The sequence below is a fragment of the Culex quinquefasciatus genome, chromosome 2 (assembly GCF_015732765.1).
Source record: "Culex quinquefasciatus strain JHB chromosome 2, VPISU_Cqui_1.0_pri_paternal, whole genome shotgun sequence".
In the NCBI taxonomy this organism is placed as follows: domain Eukaryota; kingdom Metazoa; phylum Arthropoda; class Insecta; order Diptera; family Culicidae; genus Culex; species Culex quinquefasciatus.
The window spans coordinates 223,304,978-223,319,600 of NC_051862.1; the positions used below are offsets into that span (position 1 = coordinate 223,304,978).

At 37.8% G+C, this 14,623-nt stretch overlaps 2 protein-coding genes across 2 annotated transcripts; both read right to left on the reverse strand.

The window, feature by feature from the left end:
- Positions 1-77: 77 nt before the first annotated feature.
- On the reverse strand, positions 78-958 carry LOC119766514 (acetylcholine receptor subunit alpha-L1-like). The gene is made up of 2 exons (XM_038251108.1): positions 454-958; positions 78-394 (listed from the first exon to the last, which is right to left on the reverse strand). The coding sequence occupies exons 1-2, from the start codon at positions 956-958 to the stop codon at positions 78-80; spliced, it is 822 nt and encodes a 273-aa protein (XP_038107036.1).
- Positions 959-1,169: 211 nt separating this feature from the next.
- On the reverse strand, positions 1,170-10,438 carry LOC6033618. The gene is made up of 12 exons (XM_001843993.2): positions 10,225-10,438; positions 9,785-9,908; positions 9,653-9,722; positions 9,264-9,587; positions 8,887-9,208; positions 8,549-8,825; positions 4,958-5,052; positions 4,568-4,685; positions 4,398-4,467; positions 1,694-2,354; positions 1,473-1,642; positions 1,170-1,406 (listed from the first exon to the last, which is right to left on the reverse strand). The coding sequence occupies exons 1-12, from the start codon at positions 10,292-10,294 to the stop codon at positions 1,200-1,202; spliced, it is 2,508 nt and encodes an 835-aa protein (XP_001844045.2). The 5' UTR covers positions 10,295-10,438; the 3' UTR covers positions 1,170-1,199.
- Positions 10,439-14,623: the final 4,185 nt, after the last annotated feature.

The following is a 14,623-nucleotide window of genomic DNA, read 5'->3' on the forward strand; positions in this document are numbered from 1 at the left end:
GAAGCAATAACAAGCAAAAATGTTTATTTCAACTAATTTTAAAAGATATTTGTAATCATCTGAAACAAAATCGATCCTCACAGACTGTGATAGACGGCCGAAATGATAAAGATCACTAGATAAACAAGAAAGGCCAACCGATCGATAAACCCAGCCAGCCGGCACCAGTCTCGTTGCTTGGCGTTCCCAATCTCGCCGACAGCGGCTTCCTTGTCCTCGATCGAGGACAGCGATCCGCTGCCAACCCCGAGCACCGATCCCAGACATCCGTCGAGTTGCTTCTTGAACACGTGCGGAACCGGATCGGCATGCTTGGTTCGGCTCATTCTAAGCACGATCACCGACAGAATAGTCCCGAACGCCACCAGGTACAGGGTGGTGCTGAAGAAGGTTACTGGAATGGAAAATATCTAGGTTAAGTGGTGATCTTGAGGTGATCTTGTGTGATCGTACCGATTAGCGGGGTGTTTCCGGACATTGCTGGCAGTTGCGTGGCGAAGTAGATCAGGAAGACGGTCACGATCAGTGCGATTATGCCGTTGAGGACAATCTTCTCGCCGCAGTTCGGGGGTAACCAAAATACCGACAGAGCAAGCAGCATGATGACAAAGGCTGGACTAATGACGATCGCTCTGTGGGTTGACGACTGACGTTGCAGGGTGACATTGTACCGGATGTCCATGTACGGTTCCGGACAGCATTCGTAGATTGTGGTGTGTATGTCAGTGGCCAAATCGAGGACGGTCCACTCGTTATTGTCCACGTCGATGTCCACTTTTGCTTTTCCAAATTCGCTTATATTCAGTTTGTACCCGTCGAAGGTCCACGATCCAATTTTGACGAAGCAGGTTTGCTGGTCAAACGGCCAAAAACGGAGGTTCAACTTGCAATTTGCATGATAGTCTGTCGGAGGAACCCACAGGACCTCGCCGGTGTTGTAGATCAACACGTTCGTCATGCCGTAGTGTTCAATGTCCGAGGGTCGAGCGTTGTTGTACAGGACCAGATCCGGTCTCCAAACGCTCTCCGGATTGGTACGGATAACGTTCAGCTTACCGTAGTCGTCCGGATTCCACTTGAGTTTGTCGTCATTCCATTTCTGAAAGAAAATTAATCAATTCATTACACCGAGTTCATCTAAGGATCTCAGAAGATCAAATAACGCGCAATTTCTAAGCCAATCTAATTTATTGCTCAAATCAATTTAAGTAACATGCGGCCATGACACTGTAGATGAACACGTAAGCGATGAAGAAGATTCGTTCCAGGGCCACCGTAAGCTGGATCCATTCGTGCTGGACATCGGCACCCTGTCCCTGGGATGCCTCGTCGGCGGAAGAACATGATTCCCGCGCAGTAGATCCGACCTTGAGCTCGTCCGTCCACTCTTCCTCGTCGGTTACGGACTGTAGCGAAAAACAAAATATCGTGGGTTGTTGCGAGAAGATACAGAAATTAAAACAGTTGCAAACCTTTGGAGTACTTCCAGTCCAAACCAGAATACTAACTCCTGGCAGTGCAATGAATGACTTTAAGTAGGGATGAATCGGTGTTCGGTGCCTAGATTTAGCTATGTTGATAACTACAACCGACAAGATCAGGCTGATCGCTGTTAGGTACAGACTGTGACTGAAAAACAAAACTTAAAGAAGAAATTAGGCCAAGATCAACGATGACGAATATGCCATCCTACCAACTAGCGGAGTCCTGGTAGCCAAAAGCGGAAGATGAATGGTGAAATATCGCAAAAATATGCACAGCAACGTCGCCGTGACGCAGTTCAACAGAACCTTCTCGTTAGCACCCGGAGGCAACCAAAAGCTGGTCAAGGTCATCAAAATGAAGATCACCGCTGGGGTCAAGATCGTGCTATAAAATATCCTAACCTTCCGCTTGATCACCAATCCATACTGCAATCCCTCAAAGTTATGCCCTTCCTCCTCCATCGGATCCTCATAACTCTCCACCAAAATATCCGTAACCTCCCAGGCCGGATTATCGGTGATCGGTCGGAACTGCTTCCTATCCTGCTCCAACCCGTTCAACTTCAGCGTTCGATCCTCGTGCATGGACACCGACTTGCCCAACACCATATTGCAGTGCTGGGTATCAAACGGCCAACGTTGGAAGTTCATCTCGCAGAAAATCTTCTGAGACAATCGGTGCGTGCTGTGATGCATCCCGGAACTCTCGACCCGGACATCGCTGATACCGGCGAACCGCGAGCCGGCCGTTTCCAGCGTGATCGAGTGCATGTTGACTTCCGGATCCCACAGGTAGTAGCTCGGGATGTAGAACGATCGAAGGCCACCGTAGTCGGAGGGTTCCCACTTGAGGCGAAGGTCCTGCCAGTTCTGGAAGGTGTGCGAAGCAGCTGATTAGAGTGTTGTCCTAAACTTTTTATTAGGTATCTGGTATCATGCTGTCTCATTCAAAATCATGCTAGTCATGCATTCGATTGCAAAAATATCAAATGCACTTACATGGCACAGTAGACACTTTCAAAATCTCCAAACACTATGTTTCCTAATCATAACCTACAATTTTGCTGAAGCTAAAAAAAACTTTGCTGAAGATATCAACACATCACATCATATAATAAATTCTCTTCTCAAGATACAGATATTTGAAAATTCACATGCCCAGTTTGTATGACAAGCCCGAAAAATGTATGGAGGCTTGCCTTGTATGGAAACACTGATGATGCAAACTTTGAACTAACTAAACATAAAGCACCGTGCGTCTCCAGCAAAATGTACTGAAAACTTATTTCGATGGAGACGCATGGTGTCTTAAGTTTAATTAATGCACCGAATTCCATTTTTTTTTCTTCAAAAAATCATATCTCTGAATCTTGTTGATGGATATTCACCATCTTTGGATATGTTACAAAAAATATCCTGAAAAATCTTTGAAAAACATTTTCAGCTGTGAGCTATTTGGTCCTGAGATCTTCAAATTTACAACAAAGTTTCATTTAATCTGTAAGTGTTTTTTTCATCGTCTTAGTATTTTTCATTGATAGCCCAACTTATATCCTTTCTTTTAAAAACGTGGTGAGATATGCTTTGTTTGTTAAAAAAAATGGTTTCTGTGAAAATCGTTAAAATATGCAATTTTTTGGACTACATAATTTCGGAAAGGGCCACCCTAATCGTAAGAAAAATTCTAATTATTTTGGCCAAGGAACTCCCATGAAAAATAAACGGAGCTCTTTTGACTGGATTGCTGGACGTGGAATCACATTAAAAGGAAGCATGGTACTTTGCGTTGTATTGACGTACCAAAATTGGATTAATTATTTTCAAAAAGTCATAACCCGGAATTTTATTAAAGGTTATTGAAGGTTGATTCTTGTAACATATTTAATGTACCGTCAGGGTATGTAAAGTATTCAGGTGTTACCATTTAAATTTCTGAGCTACACCAAAAAAAAAAGAGTTCTAAGATTCAAAACTTAGATAGGGGAACTATACCCTTTCTCAGCCTATTTCTATTATCGGCCTATCAACACTTTGATCATAAATTACAGCTTTCATAAAGTATTTTTGACTGTTCCAAAGTATGAAATAGCTCAAACAAAAGTGAGCAAGCAACTTTTCATTGTTGATACATCTGAAAATGTTGATTTAATAGCGGAAAATTGCAAAGTGATGAGAATCGGTCGAACGGCTTAGAGTGATTAAAATGGGCATATTTACCCTATATGATTGAAGCAGTTCTCTCAAGAATGAGCTGTTTTTTTTTTGAAATTTAAATGTTGTGTTGTTTTTTTATTCGAATGAAACTTTTTGAAAAACATTTGTACCATAAGTTCGTCCTTACAAGGACTAATACAATTTGGCAGCAACAAAAATACAGAAAAAATAGAGCAGATTTTCTGATTGATTTAGTGTCTTCAGCGAAGTTGTAGGTGTTGCTAAGGACCTCTTGAAAAAAATTGCTTTCTAAAAAATATGTCCGGTTTCTTTAATTAAATTTCACAAAATCACTTTTTTGAAAAATCTCATTTTGGATATCTGGAGTTTTTTTAAAAGGTCCAATAAACCGAATTTTCAGTTTTTGCTTTTTGGGTGTTTTTTTAATACCCCTGACTCAAGGCTGTTTTAAAAACACCCAAAATGCAAAAACTGGAAATTTGGTTTATTGGACCATTAAAAAAAACTCCAGATAAATTAGTTTTAGACTTCAATAAATGCCATCTTTTGAGCTATGCCACAATTAGGTCAAAACTCATTTACCAGTGTTGCCAATTTCCCGATTTTTTTTCAAAAACTTGGAAAAATTGAAAAAAATATGTTTATTTAATTTTTAGATGAACAACCAAATTTGTAATCGATATTAAACAAATAAAAAGTTTCAGGAGTTCCCAGAAAATAAAAATGTTTTGATCTTACCATTTTCAGCCAACCGCTAACGGTGAAGATTGAATTGTCCTCGTCAATGTCGACGTGTCTGATTTCCATGCTGCAACGAAGAATAGAGAAGGAATCGCATTCAATCATGGAGCATTCTCCCACGTCTGGTCGCTAAGCCGACTTTGAAGTCATTGTACTTGACCACTTACTTAACCTCGACGTTGGTGACATTGTAGTACTGCGTCGGCCGGAGATTGCGATCGTAATTTAGCAACAGATCCTTTTTAAGCTTATCAGCCCATGTCGCCGCGCTCGCCTTGACCGGGGCTGGAAAAAAGTTGTTTTTTTTCTTTTGCATAAAGGTTTTGGAATTTGCGTGGGAGGAAGTGCTGCATAATTGAGTTTATTAAAAGAAATCACACGATTCACATAGTCTCGTTATCAGTGAGCACTCTACACTAGTTGTTGTTGAGGTCAGTCTCCGTTTCACTGATATAAGAGATCGCTGCGACATTTAAGACATACGATCATGTCAAACATATTCTGGCAATTTCCCGATTCTGATAACGTAATCTTCCTAGCAAATCTTCAAAACTTACGAGCATCATCTGCAACGCACAAGCCCACAAGGCAAAGGGCCAACAGGGTAAAACGGTACCCGCAGCCCATTTTATTCCAGATTTCTGCCGATTTTCAAACTTTAAAAAATATCTCACTTTTTCACTTTGCCACCAAAACACACTTTCCCGGTCAAATGCCGCACACGAACTGAGCCTGGCCAGCGGCCGAGAGGAAGTTTTTATAACTCTTCTTTGACGCGCACACAATTCTAGTGCGTTTGATAAAAGGCTCATTTGCATGCTGATTAGGGCGAACGGGAGAGGGGGTTCCTTAAGTGTTTGTATGAGCGACAGCCGCAGCCAGCAGCAGCAGCATAGAGTTGAGCCAAGTAGCTTCGGGATTTTCTGGCTATTTTCGGACAAATGTGATTCGAGTTTAATCGAAAGTTATTGCAATTTAAGTACTACTGCATGGCGGGAAACATCTTTTGGGATTTTGGGTGAACGTGATGAAATCAGTTATGGTCTCGTTTCTAGCCGTTGGAGAATAAACAGACTATTCTTATCATAGTTGTGTTTCCGTTCTTAGAAAAGGCATTAGGAAACAAGGGGATTTACATCTAAGTGTTAATATATTTGTTTAAATTAATTATCCCTCTCCAGTTGTGAATGTTTGAATTTCATCTCAAACAGTAATTTCAAATTTGGAATCCGTGTTTGATATCTCGTGTCCAGTTTTTGTTGTTTTGGCAGCCATCCATACATAGAAAAAACAGAAAAAAGCTACACATTTATTCTTTTTATTATTATATTCCGGATTTTAAAATCTAGTTATTTATTTTTTTAACGTTTTCGGGAACTACACAAGGCTAATTTAGAGACAAAGAGGAGTATGGGTACAAACTTTATCGTGTAGTTATTAATTTATAAAGTAATAGTGATTCCAAAAAAGTCACATTTTAGGTTAAAAAAGGAAGTTGTAGTCGATAAGAACTTGATATATTATTTTAGGGAATGTGCCGTTTTCAAATTATACTCACTCTAAAAATCATCACTTTTTCGAATGAAAAAAATGCATGTTTTTGAAAATATGTTTTTCATGCGGCTGGAAAAATTCTCTACAAATTTGTCTAAGAAACACTGAAGATTTGTCTATCGTTCCTAAGATACGATCACTCAAAGATATAAAAAAAAACAATTGTAAGTTCTATTTTTAGTGTCAGAAAATTAATCAATCGAAAAAAATCAAATCTCTGCGAAAAATATATTGTGGAAGTTTTAATATCAACTCTGATATTTCAAAAGGGCCTAAAATTCAATATTTCGACCTTTTGATATGTTTGTCTGGATATTCAAATTGTCAAAATAAAACATATAACACATTTCAGAAATCTTCAAATACAGATTTTGGGAATGCAACTTCTAGCGATTAAAAGTAAATTAAAAAAATAGGTCAATTTCGTTGAGAGTGTAAACATTTTTTTTTTCTGAATACAGCCTTGACTCGATTATCTGGCCTTGGCAAAATTTCGAATCACAAACAAAAATTTTGTTTTCGTTTTTTTTTCATTTTGAACATAAAAATTTGAGTTCTACGACCCCATTTTAGTCAAATTTATGACTTTAAAAAAATAAATTTTGTTTTTTTTTTCAATAGTACATCACCGCCATTTTAGCTGCCATCTTGAATTTGAAAATTCTAAACCATTTTAGCGTAGACATCCAAAAATTAGACAACAACAACAAAAAAAAAACTTTTTTCGTGATTCGATTAGGCTGATACAAATATTTTTAAAAGTTTTTGTCACCCCCCCTTCAAAATTGGCCCGAAAAATCAGGGGGCAAAAAAAAATATTTTTACAATAAACTTCAACATTTCAATGAAAATTCAAGTGCAACCAGCTGAAATCAAATTAAAATACATTCTCCTGCGTTTAAAATCATTTTTAGCATGTTTGGGTTTATTAAAACTCTTAAGATTTTTTGAAAATTTTCGATGCAAAATCTTTTTTTTTCGATACAATTTTTGTTTTTGTGAGATCTTAGATTTTTTGAAAACTAATGATTGCAAAACAACTGAACTAGTGTAAAATGCATTTTAAAACACTTTTTTCATTTAAATGTGAAGATTATGACTTGTTATTTGATTTTTTATATTTTTTTATTTTTGCCCCCCGCCCCCTTGACCTCGGCCAGGGCCGAGGACAAAACTTTTTAATATTTGCATCGGCCTTATCCGAAGTGAAACTTTTCCGAGGCCGAGGGCGATTTTCCGAGTCTGGACTGTATTTGATTGTTGAGCTTCAGTATGAAATTAAATCCAAGATTGGCGTGTTGGCCAGATCCTTGCGCATCTTTTGGTATATATAACATTGAAATTTGGAGCACCCTGGAGCTCGGTACAGGCCTTCAAACTTTGGCATTTTTTCGAAAAATCGGCCCCGGCAAAATCAAATGGCGTCTAGGGCGTCGCGAGGCGCGACGCATATCTTTTTTGCCGGGACCAATTTTTCGAAAAAATGCCAAAGTTTGAAGGCCTGTACCGAGCTCCAGAGTGCTCCAAATTTCAATGTTATATATACTAAAAGATGCGCAAGGATCTGGCCAACACGCCAATGATGTTGAAAATAAACGCTTCAGTGGCCAAAATGCCTCAAAAAGTGACATTTTTGAAAAAATCTTTTTTTACGGGTTAAATCCCATTTAAAATTGAAGGGCGGAGCGCCAGCTCCTGTTACGTCCAATCAAGCTCATATTTTGGATTTGGGCTTAGTATGCCCACTGGAACAAACCCTTAAATGCCCGCCAAAAAGTCATTTTTGTTACATCCTAGTATTTAATCAAAATCTCAGAGAATGAATAATTCATAAAGACTTGATACTTTTTTTTAAATATCGCAGACCTGATCATCAAACAAAAATCCGTTGTCATATTTTTGATTGTACAAATTGAATATAACCACAACGCTACTATTATGTTATTTAGATCCAAATCCAAGATGGCGGCCGAAATGACCGTGATGAAATATTGAGTAAATGGCAGGCAATCAATCACTCAAATTTTGTTAAAATGGGGTCGCAGAACTCGAATCTATATATATATATAAATTTTCGACGGTTTTGTTCGAACGCGAATCAATTCAACACGGAACGGTGGATCGAGGTGCTTTTTGTTGCGTTGGGTTCGTAAAAGTCCAAGGAAGGTTCTTACGCCAAAAAGTTACAACTTTGGCCACTCTGGAACCGGTACCGGAAAATCTTCAGATTGTATGGGAAAAGTTACGTAAAATCAAATTTTGATCACAGGAGGCTGAATAAGCAAAAAGGTAAAAAATGTCAACAAACGGCTCGACAGTTTGTCGAGGCTTGTTTTATGTAAATAAAATACGATTTTTTTGTTCTTAATACGATTATTCGAGTCCCTTCGGATAATCGAAACATCGAGTAATTTGTGATATACATTAAATTCTACATCAATCTATCTTACAAAATCGAGCGAAGTCAAAGTTTTATTATAGCGTAATGTGACGGTATAGTATCAACTAACATATAACACTTAAAATTAACATTCGCTGCCTAAAATTTCTTTAAAAGATCGTGTTATTTGGCCACCCACGCAAAAAATGTCTACAGGCTGTAGTAGATGATGGAAATGACGTAAATCACGAGATAAACCACAAAGGCCAGCTTATCGACGAGCCCAGCCAACCGACACCAGTCCCGTTGCTTGGAGATCTCGTCCCCAGCGGCATCCTTGATATCGTCGACTTCCCCCAGACATCCGTCCACAAGGCTTTTGATGCCATCCGGAACGGCCCCGGTATGTCTGACGCGGCACATTCTGAGCACGATCACCGACAGGATCGTCCCGAACGCCACCAGGTACAGGGTGGTACTGAAGAAGGTCACTAGAAAGAAAGAAATCTAGGTTATGAGGTGATCTTGTGGTGATCTTGCTTGATCGTATACCGATTAGTGGGGTATTTCCGGACATGGCGGGTAGTTGCATGGCGAAGTAAATCAGGAAGACGGTCACGATCAGTGTGATTATGCCGTTGAGGATGATCTTTTCGCCGCAGTTCGGGGGTAGCCAGAACACCGACAGAGCCAGCAGCATAATCACGAAGGCCGGACTGACGACGATCGCCTTGTGGGTAGCGGACTGGCGTTGCATGGTCACGTTGTACTGGATGTCCATGTACGGTTCAGGACAGCATGCGTAGTATTTGGTGTGTGTTTCCGTATCGACTTTTTGGATGGCCCATTCGTTGTTGTCTACGATGATGTTGAGCTGGAAAATTATGAAGGTTAAAGAGTGATCGAGGTGATCGAGTGTTCTTGAATACCTCTGGTTCTCCCACTTGGGTCAGGTTCAGTTTGTACCCATCGAAGGTCCACGATCCGATCTTGACGAAGCATGTTTGCTGATCAAATGGCCACATCCGGAGGTTCAACTTGCAATTCGCGTGATAGTCCATGGGCGGTACCCACAGAATCTGTCCGGTGTTGTAGATCAGCACGTTCGTCATACCATAGTGTTCGATATTCGAAGTACGAGCGTTGTTGTACAGGACCATGTCCGGTTTCCAAACGCTGTCCGGGTTGGTCCGGATGACGTCCAGCTTGGCGTAGTCGTCCGGATTCCACTTGAGCTTGTCGTCGTTCCATTGCTGGGAAATTGAAAAAAATGTGGTGATCACTTGATCCCATTGAAACGATCATGCCAAGATATTACCATCTTTATCCAACCGCTGAAGGTGAAGATGGATTTCGCTTCGTCAATGTCAACGTGGGTGACGGTGACACTGTAGATTAAAGTCAGAGTTTAACAACAATGCTCCACTTAAGCCACTGAGAAACCACTTACTTAACCTCGACGTTGGTCACATTGTAGTGCTGCGTTGGCCGGAGATTGGGATCGTAATTGACGAAAAGATCCTTTTTCAGCTTATCAGCCCACGTATCCGTTCCAGTTGGTTTGTTATCCGGTGCTGGGATTTGAGAAGAAAAAATCACATTTCATTCACTTTATCACCGCTTTGCCTGTTCAAATCAGTCCTCATCATTAGCACTTCAATAGAGTTTTACGAGATCGTAAAATTACGACCCCCTCGCAGTACTTTTTCCTGTTTACAACACTGTTCATTCAACTGCTTTCATTAGTGATAATGATCTTCTGTATGAACAAGTGCATAGTCACGTTCACCCTTGTTTCTATGAAGCATATTAACACTTGTTTCCGTTGCACATCCGTTCGACTATATTTTATGTTTCAATATTCTTTAGACATTTTCAAAATAAACTTACAAACATCATCGGCCACGCACAAGCCCACAAGTAAAGTGGCCAACAGTACCCAACTGTGACCGGAGCCCATTTTTTGGGGGTTCCAAAATTTCCCAAACAAGCACTAAATCTGCACTAGACAGCACACTTTTACTGCCGAAAAAAAAGGAAAACACTTTTTAAACCACCAACCCGGACGGTTGCCCAACACGAACTGAGTTGGACCGCGATCGGCGGGAACTTTTTATAATTCTATTCTATTCAGAGCGATCTTGTGGTGTTTTTTGTGTGTTGTGTGTTGGGGATTGTTATCACTGCCGGAGCCGGAGTGACAAAAGGTCGCGGATTTTGGTGAATGCTTTAGAATTTTTGGCGGAGGCGAAATTTCTCTTAAGTGATGGTTATTTTTGGAGAAGATTGATGCGATCCTCTTTTGGAATTCAGTTTAATTTTGTCTGTTAATTTTTCTTGCCACTTTGTGTTTTTTTTTTCTGACATGATGTATCACGTCCTCAATGGACTGTTTTCTAATTGGCAAAATTTGGCAAAAATTACCTCTTAACAACATGAAATATACATTTTTTCACGTCCTTACAATTCTTCGTTGAATGTTTATGAAATTATAGAAATCGATCAAATATTGTGCTCTCGACAGACCAAAACTGAAACAGTCGCATTCTCCATACATTTTGTCATTTTTTCCCATACAAACGCAAGGGTTTACAGTATGGCCCATAAAAAAATGCGACATGTGAATTTTTTCACATAAAAAGTGGTGCCATTCTTAAATTTATTTAACAATCAGATTTTTTATGTATTATGGTGTTAGTTTAGTATGTTTTGAAGATATCTTCATGATATTTTTTTGCAGTTCGCCAAAACTGTGTACAGGCGGTCTACAATTATGAATGTGTTTTTGGAACAATATTTACCCTAATTAAATAATTTATATTTCAAAAACGAAACAGTTTAAAATATCCAACAATGTACCGAAAGCATCATTAGAAGTCCTTCTTAAATACGCCCAATCAAGAAAGTTTTTTAATTTTGTTAAAATTGGTAATTTGTGTGAATAATGCCATTTTGTTTATTATTTTGTGTGATTCTGTCAAAATAAATCAATAACTTAAAACCGTTGTCGATGGCTCAAAAGCGTGCCCAGCGGCTCTATATTGTTAAAAGTCACATCAGAGCATCTGTTAGTATCAATTACCATCATTAGTAGCATTTGTTTTTTTCGTTAAAACATTGCAGCCTACAAAAAATACCAAAAATTGATGCATTTTCAGAATCGGGATATTTTTGAAAAGTTCACTATTTTACTATAACTGGTAAATAGAATGCGTAAAATTCGGTGGAACTAACTCTTACAACTCTCAAAAACAGTAACCTTGAAGGCTGTATACTTTTTAGTCCATAAAAATACCATAATAGGCTATCCAGATCGACCAACATGAAAAAGTATGTTTTTCTTTATATGGCCTGGGCGTAGAGCAAATTGGAAAATTAGAAATTTCAATGAGCTGTAACTTATTTTATGCTAAGGGAATGGTTTTAAAGATATTGATTGTTTGTTTTGAACCTATTTAACATGTACACATGCTACATACATCATAAATAGTAAAAATAGTCCCGATTTACACCTATTAACAATGTCGCATTTTTTTATGGGCCATACTGTAGGGAGAGATGTTCCCGTGGTTCCCGTATTGAATACAGGGGAGTCGGATTTGGACCACTCTTTTGTACATGGCACTTCAAGTGTTAGCAACGAATTACAGATTTTACGTTAAAATCAAACTAAAGATGGTTTATCTCGAAAATGGCACGGGTTTGAATTTTTTTTTGGTAGAATTTATTTGTTTTCCTAAAATCATAATTTTCACATACTTTGCTAAGGCTACTGCGAATTTAATTTCAAGCATTGGACCAAGAAAAATGCATTTTAAATTGTTTTCGGTGGATTGCCTGTATAATTCCACTAAAATAAACTGCTTGAAAAGAAAATAAAATCAGAAACCTAATTTTCTCCGCCAACTCACCAAGCAGTTGCCCTGCCTCCTCTTCAATTTGTGTGAAACTTTGTCCAAGGGGTCATTTTGGTCCCTGATCTTAGTGATTTTCAACGCTTAAAAATTCAATTTTATCGGGAACCACCATCCAAAAACACAAAATTCACGAAGCTTGAAAAATGCTAAAATTACCTGAAAATCTTTTGTTAAACAACTGGAAAACATTTTCTACGCTCAATTATATATAGCATATATTAAATAAATAATAATTTCCAGTTTTCACGGGGAACATCAAATCAAATTATAAAATTTCATGGGAATTTCACCGGACTCAGAATAAATCTAAAATATTTTGTTTAATTTAAAATGATATAAAAAGCCCAAGTCATTTAATTTTGAATAAAACGAATTCGAATTCTCAATTTTCTTTTGGAATTTTACCTTTGAACTGAAATGATACTCAAATTGATATTACCGTAAACTGGGGTGACTTTGATAGCCCGGGGTGACATTGATAGAAATTTGATTTGGCCACTAATTTTGATACATCCAATATAACAGTCACATTTTTGCTTATATGTTCGTTAATAAGCTGTCCCTTAATGCTTGCATACTCATAATTCTCAAAAATGTTTAGATATTAATTTGATGGGCATTTTAAAAACCTATCAAAGTCACCCCGGGCTATCAAAGTCACCCCAGTTTACGATTGAAATTTCCTTAGTACATTAAACACTTTTATTAATTAAAAAAAATATGAGAAAATGGCAATCTTTGTGCCTTCCTCACTGAAGTAAGGCTTAAATCCTGCTCTGAAAATGAACTTATCACATAAAGCTCTTAAACCGACCTTCATATATACCTATTGACTCAGAATCGAAAACTGAACAAAAGTCTGTCTGTCTTTCTGTGTGTAGACCAAACCGGTTGCATTTGCTTCAGTTTAGGGTCCCATAGATCGAGTTTCAACAAAACTCAAAAGTTATGTGTACAAATGTATTTTCGCATGTATCCGGATGTTAGATAAATGCCCTGAAGTCGAAATCGTTGAATAGGTAATTGAAAGACCTTTTCAATTAGTCCAAAACATATTATATATTTAGTAGAAGCTGTAGCATACTTTAGAGCTTTATACATTTTTAGAGTTAAACCTTACCGTAAAAATATAAATAAAAAAACAATGTTGGTATTATTTGGTGATTTTGAAAATAAAATAACAATTTAATTTGAATTTGTGTGTTACTTTCAAATGCTACAGTACCTTTCGAAAGTTTACACATTTAATATCACGTTTTTAAAATAAAGCTAATCAAATTCACACTTATAATCTTTGTGGTTAAAAAAAATTATTGTTATTTTTATGCATTAATTCCGGAATTTTACGGGATTTTGAGGAAATTTATGAATTTCACGGATTTTACGCTGATCGTGAAATCGTGAAAATTTACTAACCCTACCGATCATGAGTATGATGTCCATTTTTCGGTATCTCGCCAAAAATTGTGATGATATGGAGGTTTGGTGTCAAATGGAATATTATGTAAAATTGGAAGCCTGATTAGATGGCGTACTCGTAACTTGACCTTAATTTTGTTTTGGGACTCCAAAAAGGAATGGGTCCTACCACTACACCGTAACGAGATATGGAAACATGGACCTTGCATTTTTTGATCACGGACCAAAATTTTCGCATAGGGCAAAGTTTCATGCAAATAGAAGAGGGGTTGGGGCAACTTTTTTTCCGATTTCTTGTGCCCAATTCAAGTTTTCTTAAAATTATTTTGTCATTTATTCCAGTTTGAATTTCATCTAAATTTTCTACATGCTCGTAAAAAAGTTAACGGTGATCAGAAATTTAAAAAAATATTCTGATTTGATAAATAGAATTTATTTTCCATAAAATTACCCTAAAATTTCTATTAGAAAATGATCGATTCCTGGATTTTTTTTTTCAAAAGGTCCAATAAACCAAATTTCTAGTTTTTGCCTTTTGGGTGTTTTTGAAACCACCCAAAAAAGCAAAAACTGAAAATTTGGTTTATTTTCAAAAAAAAACTTCAACTCGAACATTTTTATGGCACTTTTATATAGACAGTCTTAAGTACGTAAAGAGAAACCGATGATGAGGTCAAAGTATCATTCAACTAAAAAAAAAAAAAAAAAAAACATTCTAAAACGCCAGAAAAAATTTTGTCAAAATATTGAAAGCGACGCAAAATTTATATCTTTGAACGAAAAATCATGACAATGATGGAAGTCTTCACGTTAAATCTACAATGTGTTCTTCTTCAGCACAAACTACTACTTCAGAACTGTAAACCAGTAAACAAAATCACTACCACAAAACAGCAGCTTCAAACCTCCTCCCAGCAGATCGCGCAGACAGCCCAAGGTCTAGTGAAATCACC